The 12,881-nt window shown below is 45.1% G+C and overlaps 2 protein-coding genes across 2 annotated transcripts; one reads left to right on the top strand and one right to left on the bottom strand.

Moving 5' to 3' along the window:
- Positions 1–1,212: 1,212 nt before the first annotated feature.
- On the bottom strand, positions 1,213–1,794 carry LOC131854527 (uncharacterized). Its single transcript, XM_059205647.1, has one exon. It carries the CDS (start codon positions 1,792–1,794, stop codon positions 1,213–1,215), a length of 582 nt encoding a protein of 193 aa, XP_059061630.1.
- Positions 1,795–5,716: 3,922 nt separating this feature from the next.
- Positions 5,717–7,992, top strand: LOC131854526 (uncharacterized). Its single transcript, XM_059205646.1, has 2 exons — positions 5,717–7,916; positions 7,972–7,992. Exons 1-2 carry the CDS (start codon positions 5,760–5,762, stop codon positions 7,990–7,992), a joined length of 2,178 nt encoding a protein of 725 aa, XP_059061629.1. The 5' UTR covers positions 5,717–5,759.
- The last annotated feature ends 4,889 nt before the right edge of the window (positions 7,993–12,881 follow it).

The raw sequence follows: 12,881 nt of genomic DNA, 5'->3' as shown, positions 1-12,881 counted from the left end.
ATCGGTCGGTTGATATTTTAAGTCTGTTACATTACGTTGCGTATTTGAATTGGATGGGTGTGCGCTCCAATCAGAACGCTCCTTTTGTGTTGCGTTTTGTTGCTGCTTGTACGCGACATGCCCCCGGCCTTGGAAGCTCTTGAGTGGTTCCAATGTGAACTGCGGTTGAGTCTTCGCTTGTTTGCTGTTCCGACATTTGTTTGCGTCCCCATCTCAACGAAAGTTGATGACAAATCTGCTCAACTCCTTGATCATGATAGAGTAATTCCCTGTATCAGTCCTCATGTCCTGACATACTAGTGCTGTAAGCGGACGACCAACCAGGAAGTGTGCAGGACTTAAGGGTTGAAGGTTATTAGGATAGGGTATCATTGTGTAAGTGGCAGATGAATTAGGACTACTTAGCCATATAGTCACATATTGTGCGTATTCCACCATCCAAAAGCTCACCAAATGAGGAGAACACAGGGGGAATAAAACTTGATTTAATTGCTTAATTGATATGTCTTTCAATAACTAGATGAAAGTTTGAATTTCCGTGTATGGCATCTACGAATTTTAATTTTGTTATGTTGAATGATTTGGCCGGTTTACTACGACGTGAAATAAATCGTTTCAGAGTGATAAGGCATGCTTCAGTGGATAGATCCCTTAAAAGTTTCAAATGTACTGTGCATGTTATGAAACATACACGAAAACATTTGTTTTTATATTTATATGACTTAACGGATTTAGCGCCCATTCCCTTACGATTCAATGTAAACACCGGTTCCATATAATCAACACCATAGGTCATATACGAATAAGTAGCATTCAACTGTTCCCTAAGCCTAAGATTACCCATGAGAGGTTGCAAGGTTTTACCGAGTATACGCTTGCATAGAATACACTCATGTGGAATCTTTCTTGCAAGGTTCCTACTTGCAATAGGACACCACTGCCACCGTATGTTATATTGAAACGCCTGTGGTGCTGTATAAGGTATACATTTACGTTTGTGGCTCATCAATAGTAGCCTATTAATTTTAAAATTTCGTTCGTAGTGTATAAATTGACGTATACATATAAATGTATTCTTCATACGGTATAATTGAGAAAATGTAGGACAGAAAAATAATTTGACCCTTTGTCCCGAAAATAAGCCGTGAAATGTACATTTAAATTTGAGTAGATATTTATTAATAAAATTGCAGTATAGAAATTTGTAATGTTTTAATCATGTTTTTGTAATCGCTTATTTAACGTTGAAAATCGGTTTAGGGTTTGAGGATATGATTCGCCTAATTCATGTGGTGATGACTTGAGAGGAATGCGAACGCAAAACCTTCCATCATTATTGCGCATCGTAGTTGTAATGAAAGGATTTTCGCACTCTCGCTGGTCATCAGTTTGCGTCTCACATGATTTAGTAACTTTCTCAAGCTCCCTAAATTGTTGTGATTGAGTATCGGTAACGTGTGTAAAATTACACTGGATTTGACCGGTATTCTGCGTGTTTACACCTACAGAACCCGATATAATCCAGCCTAGTCGTGTATTTTGCAAAAACGGACCGTTAGGTAATCGCATTCTGCCATTACTTAATAAATCCCAGAATTTATCTGCGCCTATTAAAATATCTATATTCTGGGGTTCATAAAAGTGCGGATCTGCTAGTTGCATGCTGTCAGGGATACGAAACTGCGCGTATTGTTTCGGTATCGCTGGCAGCGTAGATGTTAAATGCGGCAATACAATACATCGTATGCACGCAGTGTATGAGCTAATACGGGATTTCAATTCAATATCACACATCTTTGTGGACTGTGTTATTGAATTACCAACCCCATGAATTTCTTGAGTGGACTGTATAAATGGTAAATTTAGTAAATCGCATAATGATTGCGTCATAATACATCGCTCGCTACCCGAATCTAAAAGCGCGCGAACAGAGTGAATATTATTGTATTTGTCATAAATATCGACTAACGCTGTCGATAAAAGAACCGGCTGCGTACAGGGATACTGAGCGCATAATGTATTAGTGTGCGTAGATGAGCGTGAGCATTTGTTAATGTTAAGATCCGGGCCTATGACGGCGGCTGCGGGGCGCCCCCCTGCCTCGGTGAATGAGAGTGCATAGATAATGCAGCTGTGTTCCGTTCGCTTACCGGTGACAAGTTGCAAACTTCACTATCTTTATGAATCAATGAGTTATGTTTTTTGTTACACTTTCTACATCCACCGAACCTGCACTCATTCGGGCGATGCCCCGGTCGCAAACAGTTGTCGCATAATTTATTTTCACTGACGAACTTTAGCCTAGTATCTAGATCAGTGCTTATAAATGTTTGACACGCATATAATGGATGATAACCGTTGTCACAGAATAAACAAGATCTCTTCGTGTGGATTTGTGGCTTATTGGTAGAAACATTACAATGTACGTTGTGTTTTGTCGTGTTTGAAATTTGTTTGTTATTTGAATCGTGTTTATAATTGTTGTGCGACGCAAGTAATGTTTCTAACATGTCAGCCCGATCTTTTAGGAATGCTAATAACGTATCTACCGTCAATCGTGATTCGGAGTTACCAGATAATTTTAAAACTGTGATTTTATGTTGTTCCCATTCGCGTTCGGATGTTTTGTCTAATTTAGATACAATTATGTACATAATAAGTGTATCCCAGCTATCGACTGGTTCACCTAACAGTTTTAATGCACGTAGATTTTTTAAAATAGTGTCGATTAAATATCGCAATTGATCTGGCGACTCCGTAGTCACGGGTTGTAGAGTAAATAATGCCTTTACGTGGTTATGTATTAATAATCTACTATTATTGAACCGATTTAAGAGTAGTTCCCATGCCACCGAATAATTATTAGCCGAAAATTCTAACGAATCGATAACCATAGCTGCAGTACCCTTTAACGATGATTTTAGATAGTGAAACTTTTGAATGCTACTTATATTCGTATTATTATGTACCAATGATAAGAAGATGTCCCTATATTGTAGCCACTGATCGCTGAGGCCTGTGAAGGTAGGTACCGAAATTACTGGAAGTTTTAAGGAATCGTTAGAATTGGGGCATGATTTGGAATATGACGCGTCATCTTCTCCACTGAGCATACATTCAGCTTGAGACAGTGTGTTGAAGTACCTGTCTTCAAACTGACCTCTCTGCTCAATTTGTTCATCTAAATCGGCTTCTAAAACTAATTCTTCTAATTTAGACTGAAGGTCGTTAAACTCAGAGAACAGATTTGCAGCATTTTGAATTCTTAACTGCAAATCTGCCTTTGTCTGACGAGAAAGAATTGTATTGACTTCAAAAGTATTGATAAAATTTTGAAATCTAGTAAACCGGCCTTTGATAATTGATCGCTTTTTGACTAAATCACGAATTAATTGATTCGTGTTATCATCGCCTGTAATTGTTATTTTACATGGCGACTTAGAATGAGGCTTTGATGTTGATTGAGATTGTTCACTCATATTGGTAGACAGTGAAAGGTGGAGTACTCACGTATAGGAACAGTAGAAGCAGTTGCTAGCTGACGGCAAGCTGCTCTGTTGTGCACTGGTAACTCTCTGCGTCTCAAACACTGTAATAGATATTTACCACAATACAGAACACAAGTACAGGATAGGGGTAGGATAGGATATCTGGTGGTCGTACCGATTTGCGCTGTATTATCGGAGTTGATCTGCCAGGTATCTCGTCTGTCCAAGTCTCCCACTATGCTTTGCTGCTGCCCAAGGTTCTGGCTTGATATTGTAGACGTTGTTAGGTGTGGAGCAATCTGATGAAGTCCTCAGTAGATCGCTCGTTCTTGCTTGATCGTTCGGCTCGAAGGTCCAAATGGTACGTGATGATCCGGCTCGAAGGACCAAATGGTACGTGATGATGCGGCTCGAATGCTCAGATGGTAGATGATGATGGCTTCAGCAGATTACAGGGTTGTAGAAATGATAGATTTCGCTTGATAGTCTCGAATTTAATGGCAAATATACTATTTATTACAAATTTGGTGGAGTGAACAAAAGTACGTTAGATCGGTTGATATTTTAAGTCTGTTACATTACGTTGCGTATTTGAATTGGATGGGTGTGCGCTCCAATCAGAACGCTCCTTTTGTGTTGCGTTTTGTTTCTGCTTGTACGCGACAGTGCGAATTATTTAATTGATTATTTTTTATTAATGTAGTGTAAATGTCAAAGTAGGATTCCAATTGAATGAAATGTATTAACCTTTGTTGTGATTCACTCAACTCATCGACACTCAGTACACCTGTCCGTTTATTATTTTTAATTTGTGTGTTATATATGAAGCGTAAAATATACGCACAGGCGCGTATCATACGATTGAGTTGTGAGAATCTATGAAAAGGAAACCAACTCAAAACTTGTGTTATGTGATAAGTATGAACTGAATTTGATTTAACCTGGGGTAAATCAGGCAACAGACGACTTGAACTGTCCTCATTCTCACTACAACAAATGGTTGATGAGTTATACTTTGAATCAATTAAAATAGGCGGTCCCTCCCACCATAAATTATTAGTGTGTAGTGTATCTAAGTAGGCACCGCGGGAAACTATGTCCGCTGGATTTTGGCTACCACATATATGCCGCCATGAATGATCGCGCGTTAACTCCTTTGAAGCGTATGAGTTATGTGATGAAGTTGATAACGAGTTCTCTTTGTGATTGAATATCCACTTGCGTAATGGAAAGCAATCTTTCATCAAAATCCGACTAATCTTGTTATATTTTTCTATTTTACTAACGTTTGTGTTTGTAGTTGTAGACGCTAATTCCTTCAAACACCTAAAGCTAAGAAATGGGGCTGATGCTGTACCGTATGTCACAGTGTTGAGTTGGTATATACCTATCTTATCAGTAGGGTTTTCGCGCCACAATATTAATCCTTACTGTAAGCGACGCGTTCTGTGCCTTAAAAAACAAAATAATTAAAATGATGTTTGTCTATGTTATTGTCTCTGCGTGCGGTGTCGTAGTCGTTTTCAAAAAAACTTATAACCGGCGCAACGGACGCCACGCAGTCTGCACCTAGATGCGATCGACACCGCACGTCATATATCTAATTAACATTATAAAATTTATGTGTCGAAAATAAATCCAATTGTCTTAAAAGTCTTCGTTTTTGCCATCATCGTGACCTACCATATTTTATACCATACATTTGGTCATTCGGCCGGATTTATGTACCGCACACCACCAGCGCACAAAATGGTAGGCACCCGAAGTACTGCACGCAATAAGGACTGCATGCAGACGGAGCAGCATCCTGGTTCTGAACAGTATCAAGATACGCCACGGCCGAGTAATATGAAGCCTACAGAAGAGAAGACGGCGACCGTTATGAGCACAAATTCAAAAGCGGGTACTTGTAAAGAAGAATGCCAACCGTCGACGCCCGTTACAACGAAGCGTGCAAAGTCCACGAAGTCTTCGTATTCATCTGTACTGGCACGTAAAAAGCAGTTAGAACTCGATGCTGCACAGAAGAAAGCTAAAATTCAAATGGAATTAATTGATAAACAATTGGAAGCAGACCTAGCTGATTTAGAAGCAGAATACAGTCCAGACCTAGGGGATAATCGCACCAACATTAATAGTAATGTGGAGAGGTGGGTCGAGCACAGCCAGCAAGAATTGGAAAACACACAGTTTGCCCACGATCAGGGTTTTCAACAGGGTGACACGTGTCCGCCAGCAATAGATTCTGGCACTAATGGTACTACAGTTCAGATGCTAGCAAGCGCTCTAAAGAACATGGCCGCCGCCTCTGCGAATAGCAACTCGAATGCTAAACTATTGTCTCGATTGAGCACGCCGAAGGATTTGCCATACTACTCAGGGGACCCCATGGAATGGCTGCAATTTAAACAGGCCTATGAAGAATCGACTGAAGTCTGCAACTTCAATCCGAAGGAAAATTTATGGCGTTTACGGAAATGTCTACGTGGAGCCGCAAAGGAAGCGGTATCAGCTTTACTCATCAGCGCCGTAACTCCTGATAAATTAATGGCGACACTGGAACTAAGGTTCGGTAATCCAGATATAATTATATCACGCTTGATACAAGAATTAAAAAAGTTACATCCAGTGTCACAAGAATATCAAAAGGACATAGTGTACTTTGCTGTGAAAGTGCAGAATTTCGTGGAAGCAACACGAGCCGTCGGCCGCCAGGAATATTTACAAGGTATAGATGCATTTACATTATTATTATCTAAGATGCCAACTGTTCTTGTATCTAAGTGGTCAGATTATAGTTACACACTGTTACTAGAAAGAAAGAAATCTAGATTAGAATTATTATCCGAATTTCTAACTCAAGAAGCAGTAAAGATTTCCACAACATCTAACTTATGCTTAATAAATGCACGCAGCGATAAATATAAAAATTATGATAATAATATAAGTAGCAGATCACATTCTGTTTTAGTACTGAATGATAAGTGTCAATACTGTCGTGTTTCAAGAAACGATTTAACAAAATGTACGCAGTTTAAAAAAGCGCTAAGAAAAGATAGATGGCGATACATTAAGCGTAACAATCTTTGTTACAAGTGTTTATTGTCAAGTCATCAGCGCGAAACATGTCCGGCGCCCGCCTGCGATAAAGATGGCTGCGGCGGAGCGCACCACCGGCTTCTGCACTACCCCGTACCCACCGGGTGCAGGACTAGCAACGTCACCGCCGAACAAGTGAACGAATGTCCACCCGTGAGTGAAACTGTGACCCATATTAACGTAAATAATCAACAAGTGTTATTAAAAGTAGTGCCGGTAAAAATTCGTGGACCATACGGTGTTATTAATACCACCGCCTTACTTGATGACGGTTCAACTGTGTCGCTCATAACTACCGATCTCGCTAACCGCGCGGGACTGAGCGGCCCCAGCGACACATTACGTACGTGTGGTGCATGGAATAATTCTGTAAATTTATGTAACACTACTGTTGTAACCTTTGATATTTTCTCTGTAAATTCATATGATAATAATGATGTGTATACTGTAAAAGCTCGTACCATAAATAATTTAGATTTGCCTATACAAGATTTATCTACTGTTAATTACAACTTGTATAAAAATTTGCGTAAAATTAAAAATGAATTGTGTGTAAAAAAATTGAAACCTGAAATACTGTTAGGGCAGGATAATTATCATTTGTTAATTCCTTTGCAAACTAGTTTAGGTAATAAGAATGAACCCGTCGCTACACGCACTCCCTTAGGTTGGTGTATACATGGTTGTTTAGGTATACCGGAACATAAACAATCGTCCCACTCGACCCTCCTTATCTCTGAGTTACACAGCTTACCAGTCGACGAGAGCGAGCGCATGTTACGAGACATCCATGACGAGGTGCGACGGTCATTCACCATCGAGTCCATGGGAGTGTCAGGTAAGCCACGGGAGAATGCTGATGATATCCGTGCCCTGACAGTGATGGAGCAAACTGCTACACTCATCAACGGCAGGTGGGAGGTTGGGCTACCATGGAAAGATGAAAGCTGCAGGATGCCAAATAGCTTCCCTAACGCTGTACGCAGATTAAAAGGTATAGAAAAGAAAATTATGTTAAATACGGAATATGGTAACAGGTATGTCGAATGTGTTAATCATTTATTACAAAATGATTATGCCAGAGAGTTGGAAGACTGCAGTGTCTCGCCACGGACATGGTACTTACCACATTTTGGGGTAGACAACCCAAATAAAAAAAAACTACGTCTGGTCTTCGATGCCGCAGCTGGCACAAATGGTTTGTCATTAAATGACTATCTACTGAAGGGGCCGGACCTACTTACATCTCTGTTCGGCATTATGGTAAGATTTAGGGAGAACAGAGTAGCGGTGACCGGCGATATAAAAGATATGTTTTTAAGGATAAAGGTAAGAGAAGAAGACCAGGACGCACTCAGATTTCTGTGGAGAAGCAGTCCTGCAGAACATGAAAAACCGTACGTGATGACGTCATTAATATTTGGCGCGAAATGTTCACCGTTCATAGCTCAATTTATTAAGAATAAAAACGCACTAAGGTATGAGTCATCGATGCCAAACGCCGTAGCAGCGATATGTAATCAACATTATATGGATGACTACATAGACAGTTTGCCAGACGAGGCCGCCGCCATAACAATGGTACGTAATATTAGTAAAATTCACAAATCAGGTGGTTTTCATATTTGTAATTGGACTAGCAACAGTCCAGCCGTATTGGATAGTATTCCAAAGGAGTCCTTGGGTACTACGGCCGTAAAGTTCAAAATAGATCAAGAATGCGAAGGTGAACGTACGCTCGGATTGATATGGTACCCGCGCGAAGACGAGTTGGGGTTCGATGTGTCTCTCAAGCGCATACCACATGACATAATTAATGGTAAGAATAGACCAACAAAAAGAGTTATGCTCAGAGTCATAATGTCAATATTCGATGTATTTGGATTCTTATCGCCATTTACTATACAAGCTAAAATAATGTTGCAAGATACCTGGCGCGCTGGAATCAGCTGGGACGACTTAGTAACAGATGACATACATAAAAAATGGTGTCAGTGGGTCAATGTACTAACGAGTGAAATAAAAAATATCCGTCTGCCGAGGTGGTATCAAGCAGCGACGAGTGGGAGTGAGTCAGCGATAAAACGTAGCACTTCAGTTCAGGTAAACATAACCTCTCTCACCTCTCGTACATCTACAAGCGTAACCGAACGGGCTATCGGCTACGAAACTGGCATAGCTAATAGCTGCGCTACGACATCCCGCTGCAATGACGTAGTGACAGGCGCTACGAAACAGGTTTTGGCTGGAAGTGAATATAGTAATTTAGAGTTACACTTGTGTTGCGATGCGTCGACTAAAGCAATGTGCGCAGTCGCATACTGGCGATGGTACGTAAATAAAGATATATGTATGTCATTCATAGCTAGCAAGTGCCGTGTCGCGCCCGTGAGTCATACTACCGTGCCGCGTTTGGAATTGCAAGCTGCTTTATTGGCTGCGAGGTTGGCAGATACAATAATCAGAGAACACAAAATAAATCCAGTAAGGCGTTATTTTTGGTGCGACTCTAGTACCGTGCTACACTGGATATGTAATAATACACGTAGCTATAAAACGTACATAGCAAACCGGCTGGGTGAAATAGACGAGCTAAGCCGCCCTGAGGAGTGGGGGTATGTACCTACAAAATTAAATGTTGCTGATCTCGCTACGAGAGAAAATTACGACAATTCTCTTTTTAAAAATGAATGGTTTAGAGGTCCGTCATTCTTATACAGCGATGAGTCATCGTGGCCGGTGAATATAATCGATAAGATAAATGAAATGAGTTTAGAACGAGTAATGATAATACAACATGAAGATTGTAACTTACCTGTACCTGACCCAGGAAGAATTTCATGCTGGTTACGACTGGTGAGGGCTACGGCATGTATTCTAAAATCCCATCAAAAACATAAATGTGAAATGATAGCCGAGTTTAATATTATGATATATGCCTTGATTGTTGACTTCTACGACAAAAGAGATGAGATCTAAATGGGTGCCAAGTTCAATGGTCTGTCCTGAAATGTATTTATAACAATATAAAATATCATTTCTTCTTATAACTTAGGATAATATACTGTAGCCTAAGGTCTAACTTGGCCAGTTCTCATATACCAATTATTACTTTCGATTGCTAGTTACTATTAATATTAAAATAGGAACCGACAAGTAACATGTTTAGAACTTGCGAAGGCTACAGTAAATTTTGTATATGAAAACCAGCCAAGTTAGCTCCGCACTCCGGTCGCCAGGAGAGGAATGTCCCACAACTCCCCAGATGGGTGTTGAAACGTCTGAATAAAGACGTGCTGATGGAGGCTTCCATCGTCCAGGCCTGGGTTCCCATACCGGAGGGGCCTGTGGAGGTCGACGCAGAGGTGGGCTGGTTCGGTGAGGCTCTGTCGCACATTTGCGACGCGGCGATGCCCCGAGCCGGCCCTCGACCTCCTAGGCGTCAGGTGTACTGGTGGTCGGAGGAGATAGCGGCGTTGAGGGAGGAGTGCTCCGCCGCCCGCCGCCGGTACACCAGGCACCGCCGACTCAGGCGGGGCCGCGACGCCGACGAGGAAGCACAGCTGTACGAGCAGTACAAAGAGAGGAAGAAAGCTCTGCAGCTGTCCATCAGCAGGGCCAAGGAGACAGCCAGGGAAGAACTCCTGGAGACCCTGGACAGGGATCCATGGGGGCGTCCTTATAGGTTCGTCAGGGGCAAATTACGCCCCTGGGCGCCCCCCGTGGCAGAGGGTCTCCAGCCGCAGCAGTTGGAGGAGGTGTTGGAGGAGCTGTTCCCGAGACAGCCTCCCTTCACACCTCCTCCGATGATGCCGCGTGGCAGTGATGGAGAGACCAGCGGCGTCAGCGCTGCTGCGGTTCCTGCCATCACCGTGGAGGAGTTCGCCGCGGCCGTGGATAAACTCCGGGGCAAGAATGTCGCCCCGGGTCCGGATGGTATCCACGGCCGCGTCCTGGCCTTGGCCCTAAACACCCTAGGGGACCGACTCCGGCGCTTGTTCAATGCGTGTCTGGAGTCGGGACGGTTTCCCAATCAGTGGAAAGCGGGTAGAGTGGTCCTGCTCCGCAAAGCGGAGCACCCTGCAGGTTCGGTGGTTCCCTCGGCGTTCCGCCCCATAGTGCTGTTGGACGAGATCGGCAAGCTCTTCGAGAGAATCTTGGCGGGCCGACTCGTCCAACACCTGTCTCAGGTAGGTCCCGATCTCAGCCCGAAGCAGTTCGGGTTCCGAGAGGGGCGCTCGACGATCGACGCGATCTCGCGTGTGCGCTCCCTCTCGGAAGAGGCGACGTCCCGGGGTGGGGTGTTGTTGGCGGTCTCTCTAGACATTAAGAACGCCTTCAACACCCTGCCCTTTGCGATTATTAGGGAGGCGCTGAAGTACCATCGCGCGCCTCCCTATATTCGGGACGTGATCGGGGCCTATCTCGAAGACAGGTCTGTGCTATGCACGGGGCGGAACGGCGTTGTAGTGCCGAGGGAAATGCAACGCGGTGTTCCACAGGGGTCGGTTCTGGGCCCGATCCTGTGGAACATCGGGTATGATTGGAACCTGCGGGGCGCCCTTTTAACGGGCACTGACCTCGTGTGTTACGCGGATGACACCTTGGTCACTGCCCGGGGGCGGGACCTACGGGAGGCTACCCGCTTTGCCACTGCAAGCGTGGCGCTGGTCGTCGGCCGAATTAGAAGGCTTGGGCTCCAGGTGGCGCTGGAGAAGACCGAGGTCCTGTGTTTTCATGGGCCTCGGCGTGCGCCACCTCCGGATGCCCAGCTGGTCGTCAGTGGCCAGAGGGTGGGGGTCAAGCCCTGTATTCGATACTTGGGGCTTGACCTGGACAGTCGTTGGAGCTTCCGCGCTCACTTCCGGAACCTGGTCCCTCGCCTCATGGCAGCCGCCGGCGCTCTTAGCTGGCTGCTGCCAAATGTGAGGGGCCCGGTAGAAGGTTCCCGCCGCCTATACCTCGGCGTGGTGCGGTCCATGGCCCTGTACGGGGCCCCCATCTGGGTGGGGGCCCTAGGTAGGAAAATGTGGCCTGCCTCAACAGGCCACACAGGGTCATGGCCATACGGGCCATAAGAGGCTACCGCACCATATCCGGGGAAGCGGCGGGTCTGCTGGCGGGGTCTCCTCCGTGGGACTTGGTAGCGGAGCTCCACGCGTCAGTGTATCACTGGCGCGCGGAGCGACGTTCCATGGGGGAGGCACCCGCTGGCCATGAGATTGGAGCGCGGAGGTCCGACTTTCGGCGGATCCTCAGGATCAGGTGGAGAGAAAGGCTGGCCAGTCCATCGGCCGGCCTGAGGACCGTCGAGGCTGTCCGTCCCATCCTCAAAAGATGGATGAATAGGAGATGGCCACTGACGTACCGCATGACACAGATACTGTCCGGGCACGGGTGCTTCGGGCGGTATCTGTGTCATGTGGCGAGGAAGGAGCCGACGACCGGCTGCCACGAGTGCGGAGGTGTGGAGGACACGGCGCAACACACGCTGGACGAATGTCCAGCGTTCGAGAGTGAGCGCCGTGTCCTCACACGAATAGTGGGGGACGATCTCTCGCTGCCGAATTTAGTTCGGAGGATGATCAGTAGCGAGAGATCGTGGCTGGCGGTGAGCTCCTTCTGCGAGGAAGTTATCTCGCGGAAGGAGGCGGCGGAAAGGGAGCGGGAGTCAGATCGTCCCGCTTCCCTCCGCCGCAGAAGAGCCAGGCCTAGAGGTGGGGGCGTACCCAACTCCGCCCCCCACTATCCCCCACTGGGGCCGGGGTGACTGCCTTGAGGGAGGCAGTCCCCCAACCCAAAGGCCCCGGAGGTGTGCGCGTGTACCCACACGCCTCCACAATGGAGTAGGGCGAAATAGGTCGCCCTAACCACAAAACGAGATGGGGCCTGCCCTACAACATCTACAGGGCGGGCCGTCGCCGTCGGAGCTGGGGTAGAATGCACTTGCGAATCCCCTGGCTCCGGCATAGGCGCTCGTAGGTACACCGTGTGGTTTTTTTTTTTTTTTTTTTAGTGCGGTACGAGTCCCACACACCACCTCGCCATCCCTCCGGCGGGGTGACGGTCTTTTGAAGATTTTTCCACACGTTAAAAAAAAAAAAAAAAAAAAAGGTCAATTAGGTTAGTTAGGTTATGAGTGTTTTAGTGTGATTTGTTTTTCTTTCGTGTTTTTCTTTTTTCTTTTCTTTCTTTTCCTTTTATTAATTAGTTAGGGTAAGTTTGTAAATATATAGTTAGGTTAGGTTAGTTAGGTTAGGGGCGTGAGTCGGGCAACCTCCAAGTATGGGCCTG

This window comes from Achroia grisella, unplaced genomic scaffold (assembly GCF_030625045.1).
Source record: "Achroia grisella isolate CSIRO2021 unplaced genomic scaffold, CSIRO_AGI_Agris_v1 utg1205, whole genome shotgun sequence".
Lineage (NCBI taxonomy): Eukaryota > Metazoa > Arthropoda > Insecta > Lepidoptera > Pyralidae > Achroia > Achroia grisella.
The sequence above is the reverse complement of the archived record's forward strand: the minus strand, read 5'-3'. Positions and strand labels throughout refer to the sequence as shown.